Source organism: Rhinoderma darwinii, chromosome 1, assembly GCF_050947455.1.
Source record: "Rhinoderma darwinii isolate aRhiDar2 chromosome 1, aRhiDar2.hap1, whole genome shotgun sequence".
NCBI classification, from domain to species: domain Eukaryota; kingdom Metazoa; phylum Chordata; class Amphibia; order Anura; family Rhinodermatidae; genus Rhinoderma; species Rhinoderma darwinii.
The window spans coordinates 273,962,835-273,975,755 of NC_134687.1; the positions used below are offsets into that span (position 1 = coordinate 273,962,835).

At 40.5% G+C, this 12,921-nt stretch overlaps 1 protein-coding gene across 2 annotated transcripts in view; it reads right to left on the reverse strand.

The window, feature by feature from the left end:
• Positions 1-4,353: 4,353 nt before the first annotated feature.
• The window catches only part of APBA3 (amyloid beta precursor protein binding family A member 3), a 34,868-nt gene continuing 26,300 nt past the window's right edge, over positions 4,354-12,921 (reverse strand). Inside the window, exons 6-9 of one of the 2 annotated variants that reach the window (XM_075864148.1) lie at positions 8,498-8,710; positions 6,435-6,554; positions 6,215-6,355; positions 4,354-6,137 (exon numbers count right to left, since the gene is read on the reverse strand). In XM_075864148.1, coding sequence (XP_075720263.1) covers positions 6,066-6,137; positions 6,215-6,355; positions 6,435-6,554; positions 8,498-8,710 — 546 coding nt within the window. In that variant the 3' untranslated portion in view covers positions 4,354-6,065. The remainder of the gene's footprint in view (positions 6,138-6,214; positions 6,356-6,434; positions 6,555-8,497; positions 8,711-12,921) is intronic. The other variant, XM_075864142.1, reaches the window with a different exon arrangement.

Consider the following 12,921-nt stretch of genomic DNA (forward strand, 5'->3'; position numbering starts at 1 on the left):
TTCAAAATTTAATTTGTACATTTCACCTCTACATTTCTTTATTTCCTGTGAAACATCTAAAGGGTTAAGAATTTTCTAAATGCTGTTTTGAATACTTTGAGGGGTGCAGTGTTTAAAATGCGATGACTTATTGGGGTTTTCTAATATATAAGGCCCTAAAAGCCACTTCACTACTGAACTGACCCCTGTAAAAATAGCCTTTTGAAATTTTCTTGAAAATGAGAAATTTCTGCTAAAGTTCTAAGCCTTGTAACGTCCTAGAAAAATAAAAGGATGTTCAAAAAATGATGCCAATCTAAAGTAGACATATGCGGGATGTTAATTATCAACAATTTTGAGTGGTATAACGGCCTATCTTACAAGCAGATACATTTAACCCCTAGCCGCACTACTCAGTAACTAGACGTCGTCGCGGGAGGTTACTTCGCACACAAGTACGTATAGATACTAAGTCTTTCCCGGTGCACACTGACACTCCATTTTCTGCGGCCAGCTGTCCTTTGCTGTTGATTTTGCCAATTAACCCCTTAAATGTGGCGATCGGTTGATAGGGTGCATCGAGAACTGGGATGTCAGCCGTCCCCGACAGCTGACACTCCAGTGTTGCCGATCAGCGGCTCATCGCCGATTTCGGAAATGAACCCCTTAATTGCGGCGATCGATTGCGGTCGAAGCATTTAGGGGGATTGTAGCACATCGGCAGCTCCATGCAGTCCATGGCAACCAGAGGCCAGACAACGGTCTCCGGGTCTGCCACGTATGGAAGCCTATAAGGTCCAGCCTCTGGCTGGTCCCCATAGGCTTGCTGTCAGCTGGAATACATTACACTTCTAGGTAGTGTAATGTATTCAAGCAGCGATCAGTGCTGCAGGTCAAAAAAGAAAGTGTAAAAAGTAAAAAATAAAATAAAAAAAATTATAAAAATGTTTTAAAAAAAGTGTAAAAATAAAAGTTTTTTTTTCCTATAAGTCTTTTATTATAGAAAAAAAAGTAAACCGTTAAAAGAACAAAAGAAAGTACACATTTGGTATCCCCGCTTTCGTAACAACTATAATGTTATTTTTCCTGCATGGTGAACACTGCAAAAAAAAATAATGAAAAACTATGCCAACATCGCTATTTTTTGGTCACCAACCCCCTTAAGATATAGAATAAAAAAATAAATTAAAAAAAAATCTGTATACATATGGTATCGCCGTAATCGTACCGACCTGCAGAAGTAAAACGTAATTTATTGCGCACGGTGAACGCCGTAAGAAATAAAGAATTTAAAATGGCAAAATCGCTGTTTTTTGGTCACCTTCGCTCTAAAAAAAAAAATGTAATAAAAAGTGTTCAAGAAGTTGTATGTACCATAAAAATGGTACCAATAAAAGCTACAGCTCGTCCCGCCAAAAATAAGCCCTCACAGCGCTCAATTGAATACAAAATAAGTTATGCCTCTCAGAATGTGATGCTAGAAAACAAATAATTTTTTTGAACTGTCTTTTCTTTGTAAAAGTAGTAAAGTATATGTACATATATATATATATATATATAGACACACACACACACACACACACACACACACACGTATATATATACACATATATTAAAAAAAAACTATATAAATTTGGTATCATCGTAATCGCATTGAGAATTAAAGTTGTCAATTTTACCGCACGATGAAAGACTTAAAAACAGAACAGCAAAAACAATGGAGGAATCAGTTTTTTTCCCGATTTCAGCGCGCAAATTTTTTTCAGTTTCCCAGTACATTATATGGTTCTTTAAATGGTGTCAATAGAACAACTCCTCCTGCAAGAAATAAGCCCTCACACCGCTCTGACTGAAAAATAAAAGCGATATGGCTCTTGGAAGGCGGGGAGTGAAAAACTAAAAAAGGATCAGTCCTGAAAGGGCTAATAAAATTTCTAATAAAAAATACATGTATGACCACGTATGGGATATTGCCGTACTCGGGAGAAATTGCTTTACAAATTTTGGGCGGCTTTTTCTCTTTTATCCCTTGTGAAAATTTAAAAAATTCAACATTTTAGTGGACAAAAATTTTGATATAAATTTTCATGGCCTAATTCCACTATAATCTACAAAAAAACCTGTGTGGTATAAATGCTTACTATACCCCTAGAGAAATTCCTTGAGGGGTGTAGTTTCCAAAATGGGGTCACTTTTTGGGGGTTTCCACTGTTTTGGTCCCTCCACGGCGTTGCAAACGAGACATGTCACAGAAAACCAATCCAGCAAAATCTGTGCTCCAAAATACAAAAGGCTGTTCTTCCCTTCTGAGCCCTGCTGTGGGTCCCAACATCAGTTTATGACCACATATGGGGTATTGTCGTAATCGGGAGAAATTGCTTTACAAATGTTGGGGTGCTTTTTCTCCTATATTCCTTGTAAAAATGAAAAAAATTCAATGTTTTAGCAGAAAAAAATAAACAGATTTTCATCTTCACAGACTAATTCCACTAAATTCTGCAACAAGAACTGTGGGGTCAAAATGCTAACTATACCCCTAGAAAAATGCCTTGAGGGGCGTAGTTTCCAAAATGGGGTCACTTTTGGGGGTTTCGACTGTTTAGGCACCACTAGACCACTTCAAACCTGACATGGTGCCTAAAATATATTCCTAAAAAAATAAAATAAAAAAAAGGCATCAAAATCCACGAGGTGCTCCTATGCTTCTGAGGCCGGTGTTTCAGTCCATTACCGCACTAGGGCCACATGTGGGATATTTCTAAAAACGGAAGAATCTGGGCAATAAATATTGAGTTGCGTTTCCCTGGTAAAACCTTCTGTATTACAAATGAATTTCAGCAAAAAAAAATATAATTTGTAAATTTAAAGTGCTAAAATACTTTCTGAATGCCGTTTTGAATACTTTGAGGGGTGCAGTTTTCAAAATGGGGCGATTTATGGGGACTTTCTAAAATAGAAGGCCCTCGAAGCGACTTAACAACTAAACTGGTCTCTGAAAAAATAGCCTTTTGAAATTTTCTTGAAAATATGAGAAATTGCTGTTAAAGTTCGAAGCCTTGTAACGTCCTAGAAAAATAAAAGGACGTGAAAAAACGATGCAAACATAAAGTAGACATATGGGGGATGTTAACTAGTAACTATTTTGTGTGGTATTACTATGTTTTACACGTAGATACATTTAAATTTAGAAAATGCTAACTTTTGTTAATTTTCTCTTAAAGAGGCTCTGTCACCACATTATAAGTGCCCTATATTGTACATAATGTGATCGGCGCTGTAATGTAGATTACAGCAGTGTTTTTTATTTAGAAAAACAATCATTTTTGACGGAGTTATGACCCATATTAGCTTTATGCTAATGAGTTTCTCAATGGACAACTGGGCGTGTTTTACTATATGACCAAGTGGGCGTTGTGGAGAGAAGTGTATGATGCTGACCAATCAGCGTCATACACTTCTCTCCATTCATTTACACTGCAGACAGCGATATAGCTATATCGCTATGTGCAGCCACATAAACACACTATAACGCTACTCATGTGTCATGATAATGAATATACATTATCTCCAGCCAGGACGTGATGTCTATTCAGAATCCTGACCACTTCTGTAGGGTCTCTGTGAGTTACAGCATAGCAGGCGTAGTCTCGCGAGATTACGCTGTCATTCACAGCGAGTGGTCAGGAGAATGAATACACATCACGTCCTGGCTGGAGGTAATGTATATTCATTGTCATGACACATGAGTAACGTTATAGTGTGTATGAGGCTGCACATAGCGATATAGCTATATCGCTGTCTGCAGTGTAAATGAATGGAGAGAAGTGTATGACGCTGATTGGTCACTGATTGGTCAGCATCATACACTCCTCTGTACAACGCCCACTTGGCCATATAGTAAAACACGCCCAGTTGTCCATTGAGAAACTCATTAGCATAAAGCTAATACAGGTCATAACTCCGTCAAAAATGATTGTTTTTCTAAATAAAAAACACTGCTGTAATCTACATTACAGCGCCGATCACATCATGTGCAATATAGGCCACTTATAATGTGGTGACAGAGCCTCTTTAATATCTTCATTCTGTTTTCGCTACACTGCACATTTTTACATTTGCTGTCCTTGCAGCTTGTAGATTCAAATTGGCACAGCGTGACAGGGAAGGATGTTTCAGCTGTTCAAATATCACATATTGATCTGTTATTATGCAAAAAGTGAATCGTGTGAACACGGCCTATTAGTCAATAGGTAGGTATGTACAGACATGTACCTGTATGAAGCCTCATTCACACAACTTGCACCAACAAAAATTTACATTATATGTATATTTAATCTATATTACACAGTCCAATAAAAAGATTAAGGCATGGAATATTTAATCAGAACATTTAATAAAAATAGAAAACAATGGGGGAAATTTAATTAAAACCGGTGCAAAAAATAAATGGAGTAGTTGCCCATAGTAACCAATTAGATTGGTTCTTTCATTTTCAAAAGGGCCTCTGAAAAATTAGAGCATAAACCTGATTGGTTGCTATGGGCAACTACTCCACTTTTCCTTTGCACCAGTTTTAATAAATCTCCCTCAGCATATGTATCCATTAACCTATATAAGAAATTATTCATAACATTTACACAGTTCTGGAAAGACTTGACCTGAATGTTACAGCTAGACATGCTTCAGTTTTGTTATTGCACTTTTCCCATAAATAAGGCTTCCCATTACTTCTGCAGCTGAAAACCAGTGGAAAGTAAATGAATTCATGAAGTGCCCACAATTCCAGTGCAGCAGAGCACTTGGTTTAGCCAACATTGGTGAAAGGGTTTTCCTAATGTTTGTAAAACATTACATTTTCCTTCACTGAACCCCAACATTGCAGATGTTTTCTACTTTACCACATTCCTATTTGCTTCTAAAAGGCCCTTTTACACGGGTCATTTATCGGGCAAGCAATCGTTCGTTCCCCATCATTGCCCTCTGCAAACGTTCGTTCATCAGCTGATCGCATCGTTTATGCAGCAATAAATATTATCGTTGCAGGAGCACATTTCCCGGTGTAAACAGGAAGATCCGTTGCCGACATGATAGAAATGTACGGGGTCGGTCGATCGATCGGAGTAACGAGTGCTCGTCTTCATACAAGGAGCAAATCAGTGCCGATCAACGAGCTGTCTCGCTGATAGGCGCTCGTTTACGTGGCCCACGTCGGACCCTGTAAGAGGACCCTTAGTCTCCAGAAGCTATATATGTGGATGCACGCTAAAGAACAATTGAAATCTATACCAGACATTTATCTCAGGGTGATCAAACGTCAGCCACATAATAAATCTCTTCACAGTTGGAAAGTTATCAAGCTAAAACGTTTAACATGGTTGATTCCGTCTCCATATTGGTAAGTATTGAGTAGATTTGTCTTGTACAAGCCCAAATGTAAACTGCAGTTGGAGATATGCACACTTTTCTTTCAGAATTTCATTACTTGTGCTATCTTTTTTAAAATTTAAAAAAAAACAAAACAAAAGAAACAAAAAAAACAACACTTTTTGGGACACAAACTGATGCCACCAGTTCTGCAATGATTTTGTTCTTTATAAATTCAGATTGGCTGTTGAGCAAATAAAATAAGTGAGCTGCAAACACCTTCAAGTGTGAATCCAGCCTAGACCGGTGCTCCTTCTGCTAGGTCTCCGAAGTCCCGGTCATTATAGAAAACCGCATGTGCGAAAAATACAGAGAGCTGGTAGTTGCATTGTGTAAAGCTCATCAGGATCAGATGTAAACAGAGTTCACAAAAGATGGCTTCTTCACAGGCTACAACTGCAGCAAGAATTCATACGTTTATTTCCATTGTATCTGTTCAAATTAAAGGTGCTCTGAAAACGGAGGGAGAGCAGGTAGGATGTATAAATACTAAAAGGAAATGTTATTTTTTTACAGATTTGCATTCGGTTCTACTTGGTAGACATCCATCTTAAAATATACAGACACAACATGGTTGTGGACTGAAAAATTACCCTTGGCAAAGTGAATTGTTGAATTGATTGTTTTCCAGTAGGACAAGCTTATAAAAATGAACCAATTCTTCAGAGATATACTGGGGTCTCCTGTCCGGTGAGCAGTCTGTAGGTGGAGGCTGGCATGGTTTTTATGTGAACCTGTAGGTAGAGGTCTATGATCACAACTCTTAAAATATAAAATGCTTTTATATGACAGTTACCTAACAAGTTCTCACCTCCCCTGTAGCATCCAACAGTGTCTGGATAATCTTCTCATGTGCTGTGGCCACCACACTTTGTCCATTTATTTCAATGATTCGATGCCCCACTCGGATACCTCCCCGTTCAGCAATGCCTCCACGTACAAGGCTACAGATCTGTTAGGCACATACGGTTAATATAGAACACATTTTTATCCTTTCACTCACTTCTTATCAATAGCTGCTTAACACTCACCACTCCATCTTCTACACAGAAACCTAGCTGGTAGGTGGTGTCCGGCCTCTGAATAATAGCTGTAACCACTGGGGGGCAGCGCACAATGCTTAGGATCACCTCAGACTGACCTTTCAGCTCCTGAAAAAGACACGGGCATGTCATTATTCAACTTATCTAAAAGTCAAGCACATCTTCATTTTACAAGCTCATGCAATCTTTCCTATACACATTCTGTCCGCACTGAACAAGTTTATTCATTCTACAAAGCTTAACTTTTCTTTACGGAGGCTCATTTGGTTCAGTGTAGTACTCAATAGGGGCATATATACCATCTGTGCATTTGCACAGGAGCCTGGAGGGGTAGGGGGCCACAGGGCCAACGTTCAATAAGTAGTAATCATATCTACTCCGTTTTAGAGGAGACATAATTATTGTGCTCAGTTGGTAATTATTGTGTCCAGTAGATGGCAGCATTACACAGTGATGCTGCCTCCTGCTGGTATTGAAACTGCATGGCGGACTCTGAAGCTGGGGCTTGATAGCATGTTACGCTCCTCCGTTGGCTGCTGGCTGAGAAAAAGAAACAATGGAATGGGGGGTATGAGCAGATAGATAGAGGAGGGCAAGTATATGTCATTCCTCCATCCTGCCCTACAACCAGAAGCTGCTTGGACTCCTCTGTGATGCTAAACAGACATCATAAAGGTAAGTTGCTGCCTCAGTAGTGAATTTGCAGCTGTAGGACAGTGTGTGAAGGGGAGAACAGAGGACTGTCCTGTACAGGACTGCAAAGTGAGGATAAGGGTGCAGCAACTGTATGCAATTAAAGGGGTTATCAAGGTATAAATAAAAAAATGTCACAAAAAAATCTAGCTACTGAATATGATGATCCTGTGGGTTGGCGTAAGCAGCATGTGTCTTATGTGGGAGTGGTGTGTATGTGTGATATGTGTGAATAATGCGTATGTGCCATGTGTCCTACATGTAAGTGGTGTATATGCGCCACGTGTCCTATGTGTGAGTCGCCATAGATCTTGTGTGCTATACATCAGGGTTACATAGCACGGTTGAAAAAAGACATATGTCCATCAAGTTCAAACAAGTGATGGGAGAAAGGAAAGGGATTAAACAGGAATTCTGGGCTGAAACAAGGGTTAGCCAGACATGTCATTTTGTATGTGGGTGGTGTATGCAGCATGTGTCCTATGTCCGAGTGGTGTGTATGTGCCATAGGTCCTACATGGGAGGGGTGTGTATACAACGTGTCATATGCTGAAGTGGCATATATGCAGCATGTATGTACATATTTATCTTTGTCTAGCTTTGTTGCGTGGGAGCGGCATGAGCCCTATGTGTGAGTGCAGCATGCATCCCATTTGTGAGTAGAACGCCTGGGGTATGTGTCCTGTGTGAGAGTTCCAGGTGCGCAGCAGGAGTCCTACGCGTGAGGAGTCTGTGCGTGCACTCGTGCATGTATGTAGCTTTGTTCCCATTGCAGGCACAGAGGCCTTTTACTCTGTGTCCATCCTGATTTTCATTTTCTTCTGCTCACTGGTGGTTCAGCTAGTTCTAATTTATAGCGCTATCATTGATTTAAATGGAAATCATCTTTCCATAAATTGACTTTCTGCTGAGCTTGTTCTTATACACAGCAGCCCACCTGAACAAGCAGAGCTGATGTACATAAGGCATAACGGGAGGGACATGGCAGAAAAATAAGCGTGTAAGTAGGCAGTTAAAGCTGGATCACACGGTGACCTTAGTGTGTCCAAAGTTAAGAACCTGATAAAATTCTGCTGACATGTTCTATTGGGAACTACAGTATGTAGAGTATTTTTTTTTCCTTGTGCGGTAGATCGTTGCTAAATGTGCATTTTCTTATAAGTGGTCTAAACGGATATGGACATATGTGAATTGGAAAATGTAAGACTTATAGCTTTCAGAGGACTCCTTTTTAACAAATCTTTGTAAGTGTTTGCTTCCATTCTACTTTCCTACACCCAGTGAATAATGACCCTCCAGCTTCAATGCCAAGTTCTAATAAAAGCTTATTTTTCTTTTATCGCTTAACATCTACTTACCCGGATTAATCCCTGGGATGTAGAAAAAGGCAGACCGACCAAACTTGTGCCGTTGACACTGGTCACATGATCCCCAATGCTTAGTTCACCACTAAGCTCTGCTGGACCTCCATGCATTAAATTGGCAAGGACTACAGTAGGGAGTAAGGATCCCCAACCTGACTCCACTACAGCCACACCTAACATTTCACCTCGCTCCTTCTGGATATAAACCTGTTAATAAAAGGAAACAAGAAAAATACATTTATGCCAATATAAAATAAAATGTATGAATTAGATAAACTAGATAACTTGCAAAGTGGCTGCAAAGAATCTTTATGCAGTTAAGAATTTTATAGTCAAACAACTCACAAAATCTATATTTGAATTTAAAAAGGGCTGTCTGGTTTAGAAAATAAGGGGGTTTCCCATTCAGTATCTTTATCTATTAGCCAGAGTAGAAACAAAGTCTTTCTCCCTCTGGAGAACGCAGCATGTCCATCAATTACATGGACAGCCCATTAATTTCACTGAAAACTGTGCAATTCCCTATGTCTCCTGTGGTGGCACTGCAGGGAAATTAAAGGGATAAAAAAAAAAACGACAAGACCGTTTAGTCTGTTCTAACTATACCACCCTTTACATAAAGAGTAAGTAATTTGATATATGTACTGGGTCGCATGTTCAGATATATGAACTGCTCTGAATACGTGCTCAGTTGTCATTTCCTTTCTCCCACAAGTCCATTCTTCTCAAAGCTGGATGTTTGAATGCAATGCTCCACAGCAACACATCATGCTCTCAAATGTTGGAACAATCAAAGTATTTTTTATGTAAACTGAAACCATCTGTAGTTATAGGGGGTGAAAACCAAATGAAAAATCGGAATTATAGTTGGGTACATTGAAAGTCAGAATATGATTTAAAGAGACTGTCACCACATTATAAGTGCCCTATCTCTTATATAAGGAGATGGGTGCTGTAATGTAGGTGACAGCAATGCTTTTTATTTAAAAAAACGATCTATTTTCACAAAGTTAGCAGCGATTTAAGATTATGCTAATGAGCTTTCTTAATGCCCAAGTGGGCGTACTTTTACTTTCGACCAAGTGGGCGTTGTACAGAAGAGTGCATGACGCTGACCAATCGGCATCATGCACTCCTCTCCATTCATTTACACTGCACTAGCGATATAGATATATCACTATGTGCAGCCTCATACACAAGCCCTAACATTACTACAGTGTCCTGATAATGAATACACATGACCATCCAGCCTGGACGTCATGTGTACTCAGAATCCTGACACTTCTGAATCTTTTTTTGTGAGATTCTGGCAAGTGAAACCAAATCTCGTTTAGCTCCGTGATCTCGCGAGATTTCGTATCCGTTGCTGGAATCTCACAAAAAAAGAGTTGTATATACAGAGCTAAAGAACCCATTTAGTAACTCTGCCTTCTCTTGATCCCCTGTGACCAACTCCCTATTACCAATATCTAGGGGTCCTACATGTTCAGACCTTGGCTTTTTTGCATTTATATGCTGGAAGAATTTAGTTTTTCTATCTTTCGCCACCTGCCTTTCATTTTGTACTTTCTGATTTTATTTCATTTTTGACAAATTTTATTAAAAGGGACACTCCGACCAAAACTAAACTTTCCCACGTGTACCATTATGGTATTCCATGTGTCAGTCTCTCGCCCGTTATTTTTCTTGCTGCTTCGATCTCTATATATCAGACTGGGATGGTTGTTTAGCAGCAGTATGAATCAGGCTCGGTGACGCACTTTCTTTACATGAGTCTATGGAGATCTGTGTGTCACCCATAACAGGCTTCAGCAGTTCCTGTACCACACTAGATGTGCACAGGGGGGACAGAAACTTCTATCATCAGCTACCACTGATGGTTCCTGTCACACAGGTATAATGTAGAAGAATATAGTGCAGCCTCCCTGTCTGTATACTTATGGTTTCTCAGCTTATTTAGGAGTATATAGAGAGAATGACAATCAGTGTCCCCTAGCATGTAGAAATGGTATTGTCTTTAGCTGGTCATGTGATGCTGTGCTGAAGCATCATGGGCTTGATAGCAAAGCAGAGCGGAAGAGAAAGCTGGGGAAATCTAAGAATCAAGATGGAGGCTTTTTTAAAGCACGAGAAGGCAGCAGTTCAAAAAGTAAGTACAGGATACATAAAAGAACTGTATAGTGTGGTATACAGTCAGGGGGGGTGCAGACATGGAAAGTTTTGTTTTCACTGGAGGTCCTTCTTTAAGCGCTTTAAAAAATATAAATCTGAGGGTACAGCTCTAGCCTTTGAAAATTACAAATCACCCTTTTTTGTCATATACTGCCGTTTTTACAGACGGTGTAAGCCATGTGGGGTTTAATTTTAATCGTTTATACTTGTTACCTATAGGAATACATTTTGCACTATAATTATACGAAGTGGATGTTAAGATCTCCCATTTATACCATTATTTGACAGTAGTTCTTCCCAGTCTATATCCTAAATTGCAGCCCTCATCCTGGGGAAATTGGCCTTCTTAACATTAAGTGTTTTTGCCCTCCCAGCCTGTGTTTGTTTTTTACAGTATAGGTAAAATGTAACTATATTGTGATCACTGTTACCGAGGTTTTCACGAACATTGACATTCCGAACAAGCTTTGCATTATTAGAAATGACCAGATCCCACAATACGATACATCCCCTGGGTTTGCTCTCTCTCTGGATACATATAAAGCCTTTGATTCGGTTGAATGGAGGTATCTCTGGATGCTGCTTTCCCGTTTAAATTTTGGTCCCAGATTTCTTGCTCTTGTCCGCCTGTTATATGTACAGCCTGTCGCTAGGGTGAGTACAAATCTGGATGTCTCTAAACCCTTCTCTTTAGGTCGAGGTACGCGTCAGGTTTGTTCACTTTGCCCGTTGTTTGCTCTTGCGATTGAGCCTCTGGCGCTGGCAATTAGGCGTTCCTCTTCCATTATTGGTATCCCTCGAAGTTCACTAGTTGAGAAAACATCCCTGAATGCAGATGATACTTTGGTGTACCTGGCAGATGATGGTCCTTCGTTGTCTTCGCTCTTGCAGCTGATCGACACTTTTGGGGCGTTCTCGGGGTTATCGGTTAATTGGTCTAAGTCGGTTATGTTTCCTCTATGTGCAGAATATCGCTCACGGCAGGGGGCTCCCTCTCCCGTTGCAGGTAGTGTCTCAATTTACTCATCTTGGGGTGCGGATTTCCCTTAATTTGTTACGCTTCCGTGAACTTAATCTCTGTCCCTTAGTGGCCTCTACTGAAAAGCAGCTAAACACCTCCTACATATTCGTCCGATTATTTTAGTCTCAGTCTTCTGCAGGCCCCAAGGAGTGTGTGGGGGGGGGGGGGTGGCGGTGCCCAACCTTTACTTATATTATTTGGCTTTGCAGCTGGTACTGGCTCACTGGTGGATTGACGTTGACTTAAGTAATGCGGCCACGGCGTTGGCTGGAGCACTCATGACTTCCTATGAGAGTCTTACCAACCTCTTATATAGGTTTAAATCTTCGTGTCGGGCACCGTTACCGTTAAAAACTATTGCGAATACCTGGAAGAAGGCACAGTTCTTACTAAAAGATACTGCGGATTCTTCAGTTTCTCCTAGGACTCCGTTATGGAACAATCCATGGTTGCCTCACCTGGTGTCCCTGCCGGGAGCGATGATGTGGGCTGGGGTAGGGGTTCGATTTGTAGGCCAAATATACTCTGTGGACAGTGGGTTTGTCTCCTTCTCTGAGCTAGAGGAGAGGTTTGGGGTCTCGAGGACGGCTTTTTATCATTATCTCCAGTTGAGACATGCCTGCTCGGCTCAGTTCGGATCTGTCACACCAGCTTTGGGGTTTTCCGGATTGGAGGACCTGCTCGGCACCCCAGACCTTCCTAAGACCCTTACTCAGACGTATGCCCTGTTGCTGTCCTCTGTAAAACGTCCCTTTGATAAGGCGTACCTGGGGTGGAAGAGAGATATGCCTGATTTGTCGGAGGAGGAGTGGAGGGAGGTGGAGCTTTCCTCCTTTGATTCAGTAGTTAGTGCTCGAGATTTTTAAATACAATCGCGGTTTCTACACCGAATTTACTATACTCCGGTTAGACTTCAGAGAATTGGGGCCTCTGGGTCGGACAGCTGTTTTAGGTGTCAGTCGGATTTTGGCACATACCTCCACTGTGTATGGTCCTGTCCTAGGATTTCACTATTCTGGTCAAGGGTTGTAGAGTTTCTGCATGATAACTGAGTTTCCCCAGGTTCTCTCCCCTCAGGTGTGCCTCTTGGGCATTATGAATGACTTAGTACAAGGCTATTATGACAAAATCGTTTTCCGATTTGTTTTGTTCTGTGCGCGGAAGGTTATAATTATGGAACGGAGGTTGCAATTGGTAAATAAGTTTGTACCATTATATCAGAAGT